General features: G+C 43.3%; 1 protein-coding gene across 1 annotated transcript in view; it reads right to left on the bottom strand.

Moving 5' to 3' along the window:
• The window catches only part of SVEP1 (sushi, von Willebrand factor type A, EGF and pentraxin domain containing 1), a 170563-nt gene that overhangs the window by 14323 nt on the left and 138903 nt on the right, over nucleotides 1-17337 (bottom strand). The window contains exons 42-46 of the mRNA XM_073345600.1: nucleotides 15016-15210; nucleotides 13961-14134; nucleotides 11326-11499; nucleotides 9924-10100; nucleotides 9166-9336 (exon numbers count right to left, since the gene is read on the bottom strand). Coding sequence (XP_073201701.1) covers nucleotides 9166-9336; nucleotides 9924-10100; nucleotides 11326-11499; nucleotides 13961-14134; nucleotides 15016-15210 — 891 coding nt within the window. The remainder of the gene's footprint in view (nucleotides 1-9165; nucleotides 9337-9923; nucleotides 10101-11325; nucleotides 11500-13960; nucleotides 14135-15015; nucleotides 15211-17337) is intronic.

Raw genomic sequence — 17337 nt, 5'->3', positions numbered from 1 at the left:
TGTGTATAATACTGCCCCTCTAATAGATGACTTGTTCAAGTTATTAAGGACTGCAATTATTTTAAATTATTATATTTATACTGAGGTGTTAAACCAACCAGCCTTGCAAAATTTTACTTGCTCAAATGTCTGGGTCAAATATGATTTTTGACACGAGAGTAAAATATTTTTTTCCACTGTCATTATCATGGTAAGAATGGGTAAGTAAATTTTTTGCCGAAGCTGGTAATTTTTTTTTTTTTTTTTACAATTTTGCAAGATGTCTCTCACCTGAATTTTCCTTCTCATTTCGTAAAACAAAAACCGAACAGTTCCCCATCCCCTCACTCCTGTAAAAAAAATTAAGTCCAATACACGGGGAAAAGGAAAATCAAGTTTGGCATAAAAACAAGGCAAAGCTGTCAGGTATAATCTACCTTCTGTCACTAAAATAAGATAAAACAAAATAGCAGCACCAATGATTTATTGCAGGAACACGACAGAAGAATGAAGAGTACTTTGTGATAATTTGGGATAATCTGTTGTAACACTGTACCATGTGTCTGTCTATTTACAAACACCACTGTCTGCAAAACTGTGTAACAAAGTAAATATAAGTCACTTAGACTGTAAGTTCTTCAGGGCAGAGACTGTTTTTATCATGTGTGTGAACAACACCTACCATAGTGGGGCCCCAATCGGAGATCAAGGCCTGTGGGTATTACTACAATGCAAATACAGAATCACAAGAAATTTTAATTAGTGGCAATTATAAGCACACAATGCATTGTAAATGTATCTCATATTTAACCACTATTAGAGCAAGTGAAATGTAGGTTTCGGGTTGAGAGAGCCCCAGATCTGGTTCGTTATTAGTCTAAATATGACGAACCATTAAATATATTAAAATACTTATGCGTTGCATGTTTCAACCAATCCAAAACTACCACTGAAATAGTCAAGTTTAACCAGGTTTTGCTGCAAGTTTTACAGTTTCAATGTGAAACCACAGTTTGGACTCATAGGTGCTGGAACTAGGGCTGCTGCCGTACCTCTTGGCTTGAAGTGGTTTCCATTGTACACAGGGTTTACAGTTTGGTTCAATGGCTCTCAGCACCCCCACTTTACAAATTGTTCCAGCAGCGCTGTTTGGATTCCCCTGAAACTGGGCCAAACGTTGTAAACCTTTAGAGTCAAACCCTGAACTGCCTGTTGCGTTTCTGAAGAAACCTGAATCAGAGTGTTGCACAACCTGGGATCTCGTGAAAAAAAGTTTCACACAGCTATGGTTCTAAGGAAGTTAACAACACAGTGATTCACCACTGTGTGTATATTATTGTGAAACAACAGGCAACCTCCATTTTCTGAATACTAGTTAAGTTATAGTACTAGTATGAGGCAGCATAAACAAAAAACATTTAAAAACTGGGGCACAATTTTTTAAGGATTGTAACTAAAGCGTAAAGCTTTGAAACTGCCTGTGATCCACACTTCGCCTGAGCGATGTCCCAGGTGTATATCCTATGAGCAGGTAAATAAAATAGGATGACATAAACAAGGCTGGCTTTATGCTACCAGGAGTTCCAAACTACCAGTAAGAGTTGGCTATGAGACGTGTCCCCACTCTGCCACTGGAAAAGGAGATAAAGTTGGTCTGTGAAATAAAGAGCTTGTTTGGTATGCAATGCCCCAGGTAAGCTCTGCAATTCAGGGCCCCAAGTAGAGGTTTCCTTTTCTTGTTCCTGTGGCCAGCCCTGATTGTGAAATTCTATATGCACAATAAGACAGTATTATTCCCATGTGGACTTGTTATATATAGCTCCAGGGAATGAGAGACTGTGTGCCTATGGCCTGGGAGATTACTGAACAGTAGAGCAGGCAAGAGAAGAGAAAGGTAGTCTTGAGCTTCAGAGATGGGGCTGGATGTTAGAAGACCTACAGCTTTATTCTCCTTTCACACTAGTGTAAATGAGGACTAACTCCATTGAAGTCAAAGAAGTTATCCTGGTGTAAAGCTAATATAAATAAGAAGAGAGCTGGGGGCTTCTGGCTTCTCTTCTCAGCTCTGCCACAGACTTACCATGTGACCTTGAGCAAGCCACTTACCCTCTTTTTGCCTCAGATTTGACACCACGTAATGTTTTTGTTAGCTGGCTGGGTACAAACTGTTTGGCAGCTCTGCACCCAGGGATGAGCCCAGTCCAAAAGTCTTGTGCAGAGGGGGCCAAATTCACTGCACAGCTTTTTAAAAAGAAACACAACATTTCTCCATGTACTTATACAGTCAGTTAAGCAGAATTAGTAAAATTATCTGTAACAATGCTATCGGGTGACTCCCAGTAATGTTATGACTGTGAAACTGGGATAATGCATTGAGATCACGGAAGTAACGGAATCTGTGACTTCCAGAGACCTCTGTGACTTGAGCCCGCAGCCCCTGGGAGCTGCAGGGTTCCTCCATCACTTGTGGTGGCTGAGAACTGTGGGGCCTCGAGCTGCCTACCAGCCACTGCGGGCAGGGGAGGGAGTGCCTCGGGCGCCCAGGAGCTCGGAGCTGCCGTGGGCGGGGCACCTGGGAGCTCAGAGCCAAGGCAGGCGGCCGGGTGCCCGGGAGTTGCCATGAGCGCCTGGGGTGCCCCACATCTCCTAGCTTGGCCCCCCAGGAGTGGTGTGGGGACCCTGCAGCTTCCCATTTTGTCATGCATATTTTTAGCAAAAGTCATGGAGAGGTCACCGGCTTCCGTGATTTTTTTCTTTGCTGCCCGTGACCTGTCTGTGAATTCTACTAGAAGTTTGCGTGACAAAATCTTAGCCTTCACTATTGCTAATCAAAAGTGATATGTAAATGCAAAATGTTATGAGGCTACAGAACGTAAGAGATACTACAGTGATGAGCACGGTACAAGATGCAGAACAGAACAGACTACAACGATAGCTCTCCACGACCTTTTTGAAAGAAGTCCCTTTCTTTAGAGCCAAAGGAAGCTCTAAACCACATATTTTTGGTGTTCTCATTGTTTTCTTGCAAATTAGTTGCATGAGAAATGCTCGCGAGAAAAACAAAAGATACGTAACATTGTTTTTTGCTCAGGAAAATCAGCCCATGTCCTTTAAAACGACATGCAGTGCCCTCTGGTTTTTCTTTTGGCTCTCCTACCGGCTCTTTGTCCTACATTTGGTGGTGGGCAGATCGTAAGCTCCATGGATACTGTCGCTGGCTTCCCAACTGGGAGCTTGACTGTGATCTCACTCACATTAGTTTATGCTGGTGTAACTCCACTGAATTCAATGGAGTTACTCCAGATTTACACCAGCGTCACTGAGATCAGAACCAGGAGTGTGATCTTTAACTAGATACAGTTCAGACAAGCGCAGCTGTGCACTCCCAATTAATATGCAGTCTGTATTTTTAATTATAATATTCACATTAATTACTTTGTTTAGTTGGGTTAGACATTTCTTGCAGGCTTGGGAGATTAATAACTAACCACTGGTGTCAAAAGCTACGTGACTCATTATGCTTCTTGCTTTCATGTTGCTTCTGATGTAGATCACAAAGCTTTAGATACTGTAGGCCTTTTGTTAGGAAAATATTCTGCCTTGTTTATAAAGCAGTTCTAAAAGATCACTTTCACATATATCAGGGAAACATAGGCCTTTTCTCTCATGAACATCTTTGGTCCTTTTTATTCTCATTTTAGGGGAAGGAGGCAGGAAACTATTAACATACGGCATTAATATCTAGGGTTGCCAGGTCTGGGATAGTGCTTTGTGCGTTAGTACATTAACCCCCTCATCTCCAAGACCACCTCAAGCCACTGGTATTTGGAGAAGGGAGGGAAGGAAAGCTGAGAGGCAGGGGACTGCTAAACAGTGAGCTGTAGAGATCCATATTCTTCTGAAGCAGGACTTCTAGGCTTTATTTTTTTAAAATGTCGGAATGTATGTGGTTTACATTACATTAGAACCATTAACATTTATTAAAAAAAAAAAAAGCAGAATCACGGAACTAACAAAGTGCGTGTCAGCCAGTATTGTTCAATATCTGGTTTCGTTATTATATCCCTTTCCTCATCCTTTGACTTTCAATGAAACTGAGCCCGTGTCTACACTACACAGCTGCTACAGTGGCACAGCCATGGTGGTGGAGCTGTACCAGTGTAGCACAGAAGGTAGATGTTTTCCACATCAACTGACGGGGTTTTCCTGTTGTAGTTAGTTCACCTCTCTGAGAGGCTGTAGCTAGGTCAATGGAACACCTAGCTGCATCACTCAGTGGGGATTAGGGTTTTCACATCCCTGAGTGAGGACACAGCTGGATTGATCTAATTTTTCAGGGTAGATGAGGCCTCTGGCTCCTACGGCCAAGCCCACTTTTTAAAATGCATTGTAAACTTCTCAGTCACTGAGGCCTTTTGGAAAATTTTACCCATAGTGCTTCTGGCTATGAACAGTCCCAGCAACTTCAGGGAGACTACTCATGGTAGTAAGTGCCATGAGCCTCATCCAAAGCCTATTCAAGCCAATGCAAAGTGTCCACTTGCAGGGGCCTCTGGATCAGGCTGCACATTTGGTCGTAGAATGCAGAATCAGACCCTCAGGCTGTAAGCTCTTTGTGGTAAGGACCTGCCATATCAGACACCTCCAAAGCCTTAACACACTTCAGGGCTGTGTGTAAATAGCAAACATTAAAGAAGAATGAAAAGTAATAACAGCTTGCAGCACTACACTACAATCAGGCTAGAACCCAAAGCTTTTGTGACAGATCAACAGTAAGATGTTAACACCACAAACTTACCCAAAACATCTTTGCTAGTTGATTCCCTAACTAATTCCAGAAACCACACACAGAGATCACTTCTACATCCTCACACCCACAATGATGGCGTTAATGTGATAGTGGGAAAAATTCTCAAAAAAAAGCGCCTCAGTGACTTAGAAGCCTAAATCTTTTATTGGGACTTGGGCTCCTAAGTCATGTAAGGCACCTTGGAAAAGTCACCCATCATCTTCACTTTGCTGTTGAGTCCTCCACTCTAGCAACCGTGATGGTGCTCCATTGCGATCACAAGGCAGCATTGTGATCTACATGGAAGCCCAGGAGTGGCTTTTTTAATCTGTGAAGTGCTTAGAAGTCACAAACCTTTTAGATTTGGACCTTGTCAAAGTGCTCTATCTAGGGTGACCATGGCAAACCATTACTGGAGAGCAGGGCAACATGACTTTTCAAGGGCCTTGACTCATAAGATTCACCATCACTGACAGGAGTTTTTGTATTACATTAGTGACTAGAGGTCACAGCAGAAATTGAGGCCCCATGGGGTTTGGCATTGTACAGAATCCCTGCCCCACAGTGCTTGCAGTCTAAACAGAAAAGGATTGTGAGGAATATTTTACAGACGGGGAATGAGTTACTTAAGGTCTCATAGAAAGAGCTGGGAACAGAACTCACGTCTCTGGTGTCCCAGACCAGTACATTAGCAACTGTAGGATTCATGCAGGGTTCATGCACTTGGCAACATTCAGGGCACACCCCGAGTGTTGTGCAGGAGCAGTGCACACACGGCTCCTCTCAAGGGCATGAACCTTGGAAACTCACCCAGATGACATGAACCGTGGGAAGCCTCCCAGGACTGGGCTCAAGGCCCAAGAGCAAGGAATGCGGTAGATAGAAATTGGTAAATAAGAATATTAAACGAAGCCAGTGTATTCCTTTTATCTGTTGGAGTATGTAATGCGCAGGAGGAGGGAGAGAAATAAAAGAGAGGGTGGAAAGCTGACAGGCAGACCAGCCCGTCAGCAGACCAGCCTGCTTGCTTGCTTAAAGCCTTGTTCTGTCTTGTATTTGAACCGCAACAAGCAACAAAACTGTTCTTCCCTGTGATGCAGGAGCGCTTGGGTAACCCACACACCTTCTGGGTGTGGTGTTCTCTCCCATCTAGTGGCACTGAGACCATTTAAAGAGAGAGATAAAATGAGTCTGCTCAACAGCCAGTTGGCTTTTAGCTCATCCGGTAGAGGCTCATGCACTGAGCTCCAGAGGTTTGATCCCGCCCGCTGACAACCGGGGTCTGTCAGCGTTACACTTGTGCCTTGAGACCTGCACTGTTTGTGACTGTCAGTGGATGTGCCTCCAGCCTTTTTCTTTTAATAAATAAACCTCTAAATAACATAGCACTAGTTGTTCTGATGTATTGCTTGCTGCTCTGTATCCAGCTACAGAATCTGAGACAGGCTGAACTGGGCTTGCTAACTGTCAACATAAACGGCCTGATTCAGGTCTCCGTTATAGTCGTGTCCATCAGGATTAGTTCCATTGAGGTAAGAGGAGCCAAACTGGTGTATAAACTCGGGGCACTGAGATCATAATCAACGCCATAATTTTGAAATGGCAGGAGGTAGTGCCCTGCCCACTGTGGCCCTACGCTTTTGGATATGTCTGCCCCTGGGCTTTCTGCTATACTTCATCTCTGGCATTAAGAAAGTCCAGCAGAATCCCTCTTTATATCTTATTTTTAATGGTTTAGTTTACTGCTGTTTTTGTGTTTTGTGGGTGTTTTCCTCCCCTGTCTGCTCCAGATTTTTGGTTATTTGGCTGTTTTGGCTGAGTTGTTGATTTTGTAATACAGTCTTTGAGAATGTGGCACTCCAAACCAAAATGAACAGTATTTCTAATGCCTAGTAGATCACGGCTGTCTGGAGGTGTGCTTCGTCGATATACAGGATACATGTATAAGATAAACAATGTATCCCAGAATTGCAGACTACCTTGTGGAGAGCTGGATGCAGGCAAGTTAGTAGGGGAGAAACAACAGCTGGGAACCATCTGGCGGCAGAAGAAGAGCTATAGAAGTCCGGCCTGGAGAAGAGCATCCTGTCACATCTGGGAAGCTCAGCCTTTGGGCTGACGGAGGAGAAGCTACATTTTCAAAATGTGACATACTAGTTGCTCCTGCAACTAATAAACTGCATGCACAGATATGTACCTACACCTGCTAAACACACAGATGCCCAGATAAACAACTGCCTGTACTTGCAACTACCAGTCTGGGGTGCACAGGTGAGAGTTTGTGCACATGCATATTTTTCAGGAGCAATTTTGGTGCAGAGATGTGAAAAATTAGCATTCAAGATTCTACAGGAATTCCATCCAGCGAAGACTTGTTACAACCAAAATAGCACACATTGCCAAACCACATCATCATTTGTACTGCTATGTCAGGCTGCAGTAGTTTATATACACTTAGTGCTAGACATAAATACATACACTCACAAGCACAGTGATTGCCAATGAAGTATCAACATTTGCTAATAGCCACAACGCAGTTATTTCCATTCTAAATAAAGGGAAGAACCGTGACATCTCACGTACCACTTTGTAGTAATTGCTGGTGAAAGCTAGCTTTTCAGTGGTGACATACTTTTTGATGTATATATGTTTATATTGTATACACATCTCTCTCTCTCTCTCTCTCTCACACACACACACACACACACTCTGACAAGATAGCTCTGAGACCCTGTTTATCTTCAAAACCACTTCTCCGGCCATTTAGGGACAGGTTTAAAAATAGAGAGGGAGCAAGAAACAGACACACACAGACTCTAGGTCTACATGCAAAATATGTGAGTTTGTGCACCCATGTATGTATGATTAATCACTGCAATTGTTGTGCAAATGGATGCATAGGTGTTTAAATACTAACTTTCATATTTGCTACAATTAGGATATATTTCCATGCAAATGCAGCTATGTAAATACATGCCCATTTGTCAATCAAATCTTGGGGATTTTAGAAAAATATCAATCTAGTCTTTACAGTTCTGTACTTAAACTGGCTAACACAGATGCTGTGATGCTTCCTCAGTGTGTATTACTTCAGTACAGCTGTATCAGTTTATCTCTGCACATCTTACCGCAGACAGTTGTTTTCAGCAACACACAGAAGCTAAACAACGACAGAATAAGCACCAGTTGTATCAGCCACCTTCCTTTCCTGTCGTGCTCTGTCTTAACAGTAAAAAGCTAAATTTCTTTAAGCATACGAATGTAACAGGCTGGTAGTATTTGTTTAGCGGGTGTTGTTCTGCCTGGGAAAGGATTAAGTGTATTCTGTAGATTCATAACGGTAGGAAACTTGTTCCCCCTGCTGATTATAACTGATGTGTGAATGACTCTCTGGAGAGAGGGGATCTAGGGCAGGAGTTCTCACAATACATTTTTTGGTGGTCTCAGAGTGCGGCTACCAACTCTTGCTGGTGGCCGCGCTCACATTTTTTCCTAAAATACTTACTTAACTTTAGGAAAAACAAATAAATATGCCCATATACATGTCCAAATCATTGTAATTTATTTATGTAGGATTTTTTCAGACTCAATAATAAAAATAATGTACAGTTGTCTCTATTCTTTAGTGGACCTAAACAGAACAGAAACATAAATCAGGTGCTTTGCATGTTCTTATCTTTTTGTTGTTATTTCTTTTGCTTTTTTTTGGTTGCTTTTAAAAAAAATTGCTAGCTAGTAAGTCTGCTGCTGTGAAAAGTGATATTTGTATGTTTGTTAATAACACTTTTCACAGCAGACTTACTCAGCCCCAGCAAGCCCTGGGATAAATTAAGCCCTGGATGGGGAGGTGGCCAGGGAAGCGGTGGGATCCAGGAATGATGGCGGGGGTGATGAGCCTGGGACCAGAGCCTGGAAACAGAGCCTGCTACCACGGGGATGGAACCCGAAGCCCCACAGCCACCAAAGCCTGCTGCCCCATCCCTGGGAAAGCGTGGAATTCACCAGCTGCTGACACCTCCAACATTTGTATCTCCGGAGAGGGGCAGGGACCTGGGGCCACTGCTTCTCCCCCTTCCCCCCGATCACAGGAGGCTGTGGCTGCAAGAAAAGCCCCTGGTGGCCACATTTGAGAAATGCTGATCTAGGGTATGAGACATGTAGCCTTTGAAAGAGGAACCCTAGAAGCAGCCAAGGTTAGGGAGAAGGTTTAAGCTAGTCTTTATTTGTTTGTTTGTTTGGGTGTTTGTTTATTTTAAAGCAGAAAGGGCGTGAGTTTGTACTTTATGTGCTATGGGTTAAATTGTGGCTACAGTGAAGTCATATGGGAACTTCTCCTTGTGTGTTTGTACAGCAGGTTAGGAAAAGCACCAGCGCACAGTTAAGAAAATGACTCTGACCTTTGCAGGCAGGTGGTTTTGTCCAGGTTCCATTTTCTAAACACACACTTCTCAGCGACCCCTCCAGCACGTACCCGCTGTAGCACGAGTAGGTGATCATGTCTCCGTACTGATAAAATGTGCCACGGGCCAAGGCGTTTTCGATGTGAGCAGGGGGCCCACAAGAAATCTCTAAAGAAAAAGAAGAAGCCACCATGGGCTGATAAGCTGCAGCATCTGGGAACTCGTTGACAATACAGTACATAATGTCCCTGTCTGTTTAGGGGGCGAGCCTGCAGGATGCTGAGCACTGCCAAGAAGAGTGTGGGGAGCAAAGCTCTGCAGAGAGAGGCTTCTGCATGGTGAAAAGAAACGCACACAGTGTCCAGCAATGAAGACAGACCTCGCCACTAGCACCAAGTTTAACACTGGTGAGAAGGGGGAAACTCGGCATGATGGGGACAGAGAAAGGGGGTGACCAGGAGATAGGGCTTAATTGTAGCAGACACAACATTGTGCATAGCAAATCAAAGAATGAATGTGCATAACGTGCATGGCAGCCATTTCCAGGGCATTCCCCACACTCCTCTCCAACTGCCAGCCAGGGGCAATGGCGTACGTATTGGTGCTTAAAAGTTGTAAGTAGAAGAGAGTGACATTAGGCCTTGTTGTTAGGGCTGCCCACCAACAAAGAAATATGCTGGAAGGGTATAAGAACACGGTGCATCTCCCAGCCATCTTCTCACAACGGCCGCCCTGAATTCAGTTTGTACACTTACTTTCACATTTAGCTCTTGCTGGTGTCCAAGTCTCGTCAGGGTTACAGGTCATTGCAGCTTGTCCTTTAAGTTGATAGCCCTCCCTGCACTTGATTGATACTTTCTGGCCAACATAAAATTCTGTCTCAGACAGGCGGGCATTCTCTGGGATTATGAAAGGCACAGGACAAGGATTTGCTGTTCAAGTGGGGGAGAGGGGAGAAAAAATATTTGTAAAGCATGTCTGCAAACTCTCTCCTCTTTTCATCATCAAATTGCAAAACCAGCAGAAGGAATGGACTGATTGATCCCAATTTTAATCTTTAAACAGGTGTAAAGTTGTGAGGCTTGGGGTCACAAAATAAAGATAATGGGCCTGATTCTCATTTATACTAATGTTACTTTACACCATGTTCTGGGGATGAAAACCTGGCTCTGCTGAAACCAATGGCAAAACTCCCATTGCCCTCCATGGGTTCAGGATTTCACCCTGGCTGCAGAAGCGGGCATTGAAGAGGATGTCAATGTAATTTACGTTGCTTTAAGATCCCCTTCCACTGCTAGAGCAACGTGAAGAGGTTTTAGTGTAAACAAGAAGCAGAGCCTTTGGGTTCAGTCGGATTTACAGCGGCTTAACGGCTCCGGAACAGGGTAAAGAAGCAGCAGAGTGCCAGGAAATCTGTCCCTAAGGGTGTGCACCGTGAAGAGTATTAATATTCAACAATTTACAGGTTACCTATTGTTCCTGCACACTGTAATTTTGTGCTAAACCCTCCTGGCCTTCCTCATGGGAGCATTTCCATTGATTTAAATAGGACGGGTTGCATGACAAATGTGACGAGGATACAGCACCATGTGTACACCAGCAGAGGGGAGGCTTCTTCTATGAAGCTAGAGACACACTGGTCTCTTGTTTAAAAAAAAGAGATGATCCACCTAGTGCAATGCAAGACAGATCTAAGATCAGTTACAGCCAAATAAGATTAAATTGGGGGTAGAGGGGCAGATTTAAATCCTTTTAAAGCCCTTTTCCAAATAAAGTCACCTGCTACTGAACAGTTTAGTCTCTCATTTTCACAAACATTTGTAGGTGGATGTTGTTATTTTTAATGTGCCTCAGTACTACTCAGTTCTTTCCCATGCACATAGGTGTCTCCCAGAACCCGCAGAATAGCGGAAGATTAAATTTCGCTATGCAAGGGAAGTTTCACTTAAGTTACAGAATTTCACTAAGTGAGGAAAAACTGGGATAGGCAAATATATTTGATTTTGAACTTGACCAATTCTGCTCAGTCACACCAGTATAAAGCTGGGTTGGCTCCATCAAAGCCAATGGATTTACTCTCAATTAACAATGGTTTAAACAAAGAGCAGGACGTGTCCTTTAATGCTTAAAAATCTTCCTTATCGACCAAACACTCACGTTTGCACAGCGGTATCGGGTGACTCCAGCTTCCAGTTCCTGTGCACTCTGCTATGGGCTCCCCTTCCAAGCTGTACCCTCTGTCGCAGTAATACGCGGCTCGGCTGCCAACTGTATTATTTTCATACAGAGCCTTCCCATTTGCCAAGGAAACCAGAGCTTTGCATCTGGTCTCTGCAAGGAAATAAAGTCATTAATTTAAACTATATTAAGCCCATACCTTATTCTTTGATTATCGTGATGCGGTGTTTATAATAGCAACCGGAGAACAATAAAACCTAGTAAGCAGTAACAGAAAAATCGGTAGCTGGGTTGGTGGCTGAACTCCTCCTAGTGATGGAGAAAGGGCGAACATCCAGGCATGTTTTTAACAAATCACAGAGAGTTTAACAATGTTGGCCCTGGGGCTTTGGACCCCGGTTAGTTGCAGGGGATTGAGCTTCAGTGGTTCCTTCCTTTCCACTTAGAGAGATCCCAGAGCGTACTGTTCTGCCTCCGCAACAGCGGGTACTCGCCAGATGGGATACTGGACTAGAGGCATCACCGGCCTGATGGGGTGTGACCATTCCTGGCTTCCAAACGGCACACAGCCAGTGGGAGAAGCTGTCAGATGATCTGGGCTGCGCTGCCATCACTACTCAAATGACAGGCAGCCGCATGTCTCACCTTCCATTTGATTCAGATGGTGCAGCTTCCCTGCTACCCAAGAGTCTAGATGAGCTAGAGGCCCGGACAAGAGAAAGTTGATGGGACCTTAAGCCACGTAAGACAGAGGTGATGCCAGCTGACAGGCAGGAGAGAGCATCTAGAGCGGTGGTAGGGTTCATGTGGATACAGTAATATCTACTCCGTTACTGAGGGGCTATGCCCACTCTCTGTCAAGGAGGTTTGCAATTTTGGGGTGGTTCCGGGCCCTTGATTGTTCTTGCACCTTGTTCATCTCCATCTGGCTAGATGCCTGTGATCTTTTCTTTCTGATGTGGGTCATCCAGATCCCAGGCCAAATTATCACAATATGCTCCGCACGTCACTACCCTTGAGATCTGTGGGATGGATGGTTGCTAATGCAGCATCTGAATATCTTTTCCACCTGCCAATGAGCTGAAGGTCCTACTTCCTGTGCCTCAGGATGACCTGCCTGCAGCGGGGCTGTGAAGTGATCTCTCGGCCCTGCCCCTTCACACGGAAGGGAGTCACTGGCATGCCCTGAAGGCTTACCCTCCAGGTGCTGCTGTTTCACTGGCTCTGGGGAGGGCAGTCCCACACCGGTCTGAGTGGCAGACCATCAGCCTTGGCAGCCAAGTGAAACTCGTAGTCCTGTTGGTGGCACTGACCCCTGGGGATTGTGCCGCTGGGTGTGGAAAGGCATCAAAGAGATCAGTTAGCAAGCTGCCCTGGCTGCACTGCTGACACCTCCCTCTCTCATCTCCTCTGCCCTGTGTACACTAGCTGGCCTCTCTGTTCTGCTCCGCACCCAAGTATTCCTGGTGCAGCTGTGAAGGGGTCAGATCCTCCCTAAATCTGTGTGAGAGGCTGGATGTAGGGAAACTGGAATTTCCACTTCACAGGCGGGGAGGGTGAATGAGGATGTCAGCAGCAAATAATGAGGGTAAAGGCGGCTGAAGGGTGCTAGGGTCCAGTACAGAGGACAAAGGGTATCTGTGTCAGGGGCAGGAACTGTATGAAAAGAAGTGTCGGGGCAGGAACTGAGCTCAAGAGTGCGCCTCTGTGTGCGTCATGAGAAGGCGCTAAGGACACAAAGGGGCCAGAAAACACAGAGGGGCTTTTCCAAGGAAAAGAGGAGTACGGAAAGGGGAAAGTTTATATTTAAAGTTTAATGCACATTATAAAGTTTATAATGTACTTTTGTTTGATCTACTCCCATGTATGCTGATTTTGGCCAGTGTCATCTGAGGGAAAAAAACTGTATGTCCATACATATTTGGAATCTTGTCAATTACTTGTTCTGCTTTTTTGTTTACAGCTCTGCCTCCTGGTTATAAACACAAACAATTCATGCTTATAATTTATTCTGGTTTGGGGCAGGAATAACAGGACATATTTAAGCAGTCTTTGAATTGAGTAATTTGCAGAAAGGTGGTGTGTGTAAGCTAAATTTGTTGTGACAATTATTTTTAAGTTCTTACTGCGTGGTACCAACCTGACTAAAATAATAAAAAATAATTAATAAATAAACAAATAAATTAATAATAATTAAAAATGGCTCTTCAAATGGATTTTCTGAGCCACTGGGAGAAAAGTCATTTATTCTCATTGTCCATAGTCTTTGGTAAAATGGTGAGTGCCCTTAGCTCTCATTGATGTTTATAAAGCTATCATGGTATCTTGCAGATTCAGACCCTAAAGGAAAATCCTTCCTGTCTGATAAGCCTTCTGGTCTTAATAGCAACTCTCTACTCTAGGAACCATTTCCTGTAATACTTTTAGCTGATTGGGTACCAGTTACATAGCAATATAAAAAGAACTACTGTACCTCATTGTTCCATGGAAGAACATTTCCAGAAAGAGGTTTGATTCTCTGGCTGTAGGATATACATACTGGTATGCCAACAAGAACGATAACGATTGCTTTTCCTATATCAATAGGTATTGGGGCATAAAACTTAACAGTTACCTTCACATGATGGGAGGGGTTTACTCCAGGTCCCATTGGCAAGACATGTGATATTCTGGGGCCCAACGAGATGGTATCCAAAATTGCATACATAGGTAACGTTACTTCTGTAAGCACTTCCTGAGGTCACGGACACTGCATTTTCTATAGAGGGATGTGGCTCGCAAGTTATCCCTAGAAGAGAAGTCTCTGAGTTTATCATCTTTACAGTATTTATACAAAGCTGTTTGTTTTTATTTCTTCTCTTTTGTACACAGTATCATACCCTACTTCATAAAATGAGTTAAAGGAGGACAAAGGGGAGGAAACGGAGGCTGCAAAAGCAAGATAGAAAGAAACGTGACTATGTCTCAGAGGGAGAGAATCACAGATAGGTGGGGCAGCATTAGAGGACAGGCATTCACTCATTTTGTACAGTGATGAAGTGGAAAGGGGACCTAAAAATTAGCACACATTGCAGCAGCGCAATGTGGAGGTAGAGGAGTAAAAAGTGAGGGAGAAAGGCTGGACAGAATTCCTTGCAAGAGGCTATGATGCCCCTAGAACACGTTTATGAAATGCACAAAGCAATTACGTCTACTTTGTCCCCCACCCCAAAACAAGTCACACCTCACTGCTCTGACAGCAAAACAACCAGCCTGCAGTGATTTGAGTTCCACACCCTCAAACAACCCAGCTGGGTCAGCATTGGCACCCTTACGACAAATCACTGCAGTGTGATATTCAATGATACAATAAAATTCAGACATTACAGGCCAAGCTTTCCCGTCATTTACCCCTGGGCAGCCACAAGTCATGCCATTTCCATATGCAACTGGGTGGAGAATTTGCTGCAGCATCTTTCAGACCAAAGCCTCCATCAGAGTCAAAGAGGAAACGCAAACTATAACTCCTCATTTAGGCTTTGTCTGCAATGGCATTTTCCCTGATATTTCCCACCAATGCGCTCCTGCTGGTGCAGCTCCACGGGTGGCAGCACTGGGGGAGCGCTTGCGTAAACCACCAGTGGCTTTTTACCCCTAGGTGGTCTAGCCCTGCTCTAGAATGGCACTCACCTTGCTCTGGTCTGTACTTACGCATGCACGAAGGGGCTGAGGGACTCCACCGTCTGTTAACATGACAGATTCTTCGGCTGGGTCCCTGTAGTTCAAAGCCTTGATTACAGCTGTAGAGAACTTCATCCCCAAATAGGAACTCCTCCCCATGAACGGATCCATTCTCTATCGATTCTGGTGGTCCACAGGAGATCCCTATACCACAAAATATGCTGTTTTAATCAGATGCCTTTACAAACTGCCTGTCTCAGCCACAAGCCCTTCTCAATCTTCTCCTGAGAGTCCCCAGCAGAGCAATTAGAATGGAGGAAATGTAATTTTCATATATGCAGTATGTATGCAAATATTCCCAGATTATTCCATTCACTGGCAAAGACATCCTATAACAGCTAGCCCAGAATGCTGTCTGGGGCTTGCCAGGTACCCCTAAAAACAAATCTGATGTAGGTTGGCTTTAGCTGAAGGCATTAGAAAATCTTTTTATAGCCACATGAATGATGTTAAACTTGAAAAGGAAAACAAAAAGCAAAATTAAGATTCAGGGTAAGTGTCTCAGGGTTGGTTTACACTTAAAAGTTATGTCAGCATAGCTACATCAGTCAGGGATGTGAAAAAACCCACACCTTTGACTAATACAGCTATGCCAACAAAACCGCCAGTGTTCACACAGCTATGCGGATAGAAGAGTTGATGTAGCTAACTCTGTTTGGGAGGTGGTGTTCCTCCACTACCAGACAAACTCCTTCGGTTGGTGTATGCTGTATCTACAACAGGTAGCTACTAGGACTGTCAAATGATTAAAAAAAATAATTGTGAGAGATTAAAAAATAGTCACTGGTAATCACAGTTTTAATCGCACTGTTAAACAATAACAGACTGCCATTTATTGAAATATTTTTGGATGTCTTCTACATTTTCAAATATATTGATTTCAATTACAACACAGAATACGAAGTGCTCAGTGCTCACTTTATATTATTATTTTTGATTACAAATATTTGCACTGTAAAAAAGATAAACAAAAGAAATAGTATTTTTCAATTCACCTCATAAAACTTTATCGTGAAAGTGCAACTTACAAACATAGATTTTTTTCATAACTTTTTTATTTTTGAGTGCAATGTAAAACTTTAGAGCCTACCAGTCCACTCAGTCCTACTTCTTGTTCAGTCAATCACTAAGACAAACAAGTTTGTTCACATTTATGGGAGATAAAACTGCCTGCTTCTTCTTTACAATGTCACCTGAAAGTGAGAACAGGCATTCTCATGGCATCTTTGTAGCCGGCATTGCAAGGTATTTACATACCAGATATGCTAAACATTTGTATGCCCCTTCATGCTTTGACCATCATTGCAGAGCCCATGCTTCCATGCTGAAGACGGGTTCCACTCAATAACAATCGGAAGCAGTGCAGCCTGAAGCATGTTCATTTTCATCATCTGAGTCATGTCATCACCAGAAGGTTGATTTTCTTTTTTGGTGGTTCGGGTTCTGTAGTTTCCACGTTGGAGTGTTGCTCTTTTAAGACTGCTGACAGCATGTTCCACACCTCATCCCTCTCAGATTTTGGAAGGCACTTCAGATTCTTAAACCTTGGGTCGAGAGCTGTAGCTATCTTTAGAAATCTCACACTGGTACCTTCTCTGTGTTTTGTCAAATCTGCAGTGAAAGTGTTCTTAAAATGAACAACATGTGCTGTATCATCATCCGAGACTGCTATAACATGAAATATATGACTATGGAGCAGGAGACATACAATTCTCCTCCAAGGAGTTTAGTCACAAATTTAATTAACACATTTTTTTTTAAACAAGCGTTATCAGCGTGGAAGCATGTCTTCCAGAATGGTGGTCAAAGCATGAAGGGACAAATGAATGGTTAACATATCTGTCATGTAAATACCTTGCAATGCCAGCTATAACAGTGCCATGCGAACACCTGTTCTCACTTTCAGGTGACAATGTAAATAAGAAAGGGACAGCATTATCTCTTGTAAATGTAAACAAACTTGTTTGTCTTAGCGATTCACTGAACAAGAAGTAGGACTGAGTGGAATTGTAGGTGCTAAAGTTTTACATTGTTTTGGTTTTGAGTGCAGTTATGTAAAAAAAATAATTCTACGTTTGTAAGTTGCACTTTCTCGATAAAAAGTTAGCACTCCAGTACTTGTATGAGGTGAAATAAATAATACTATTTATTTTGTTTATCTTTTTTACAGTGCAAATATTTGCAATAAAAAATAATAATATAAAGCGAGCAGTGTACATTTTGTATGCTGTGTTGTAACTGAAATCAATATATTTGAAAATGTAGAAAAAC

The sequence above is a fragment of the Lepidochelys kempii genome, chromosome 5 (genome assembly GCF_965140265.1).
Source record: "Lepidochelys kempii isolate rLepKem1 chromosome 5, rLepKem1.hap2, whole genome shotgun sequence".
Classification (NCBI taxonomy): domain Eukaryota; kingdom Metazoa; phylum Chordata; order Testudines; family Cheloniidae; genus Lepidochelys; species Lepidochelys kempii.
The sequence above is the reverse complement of the archived record's forward strand: the minus strand, read 5'-3'. Positions and strand labels throughout refer to the sequence as shown.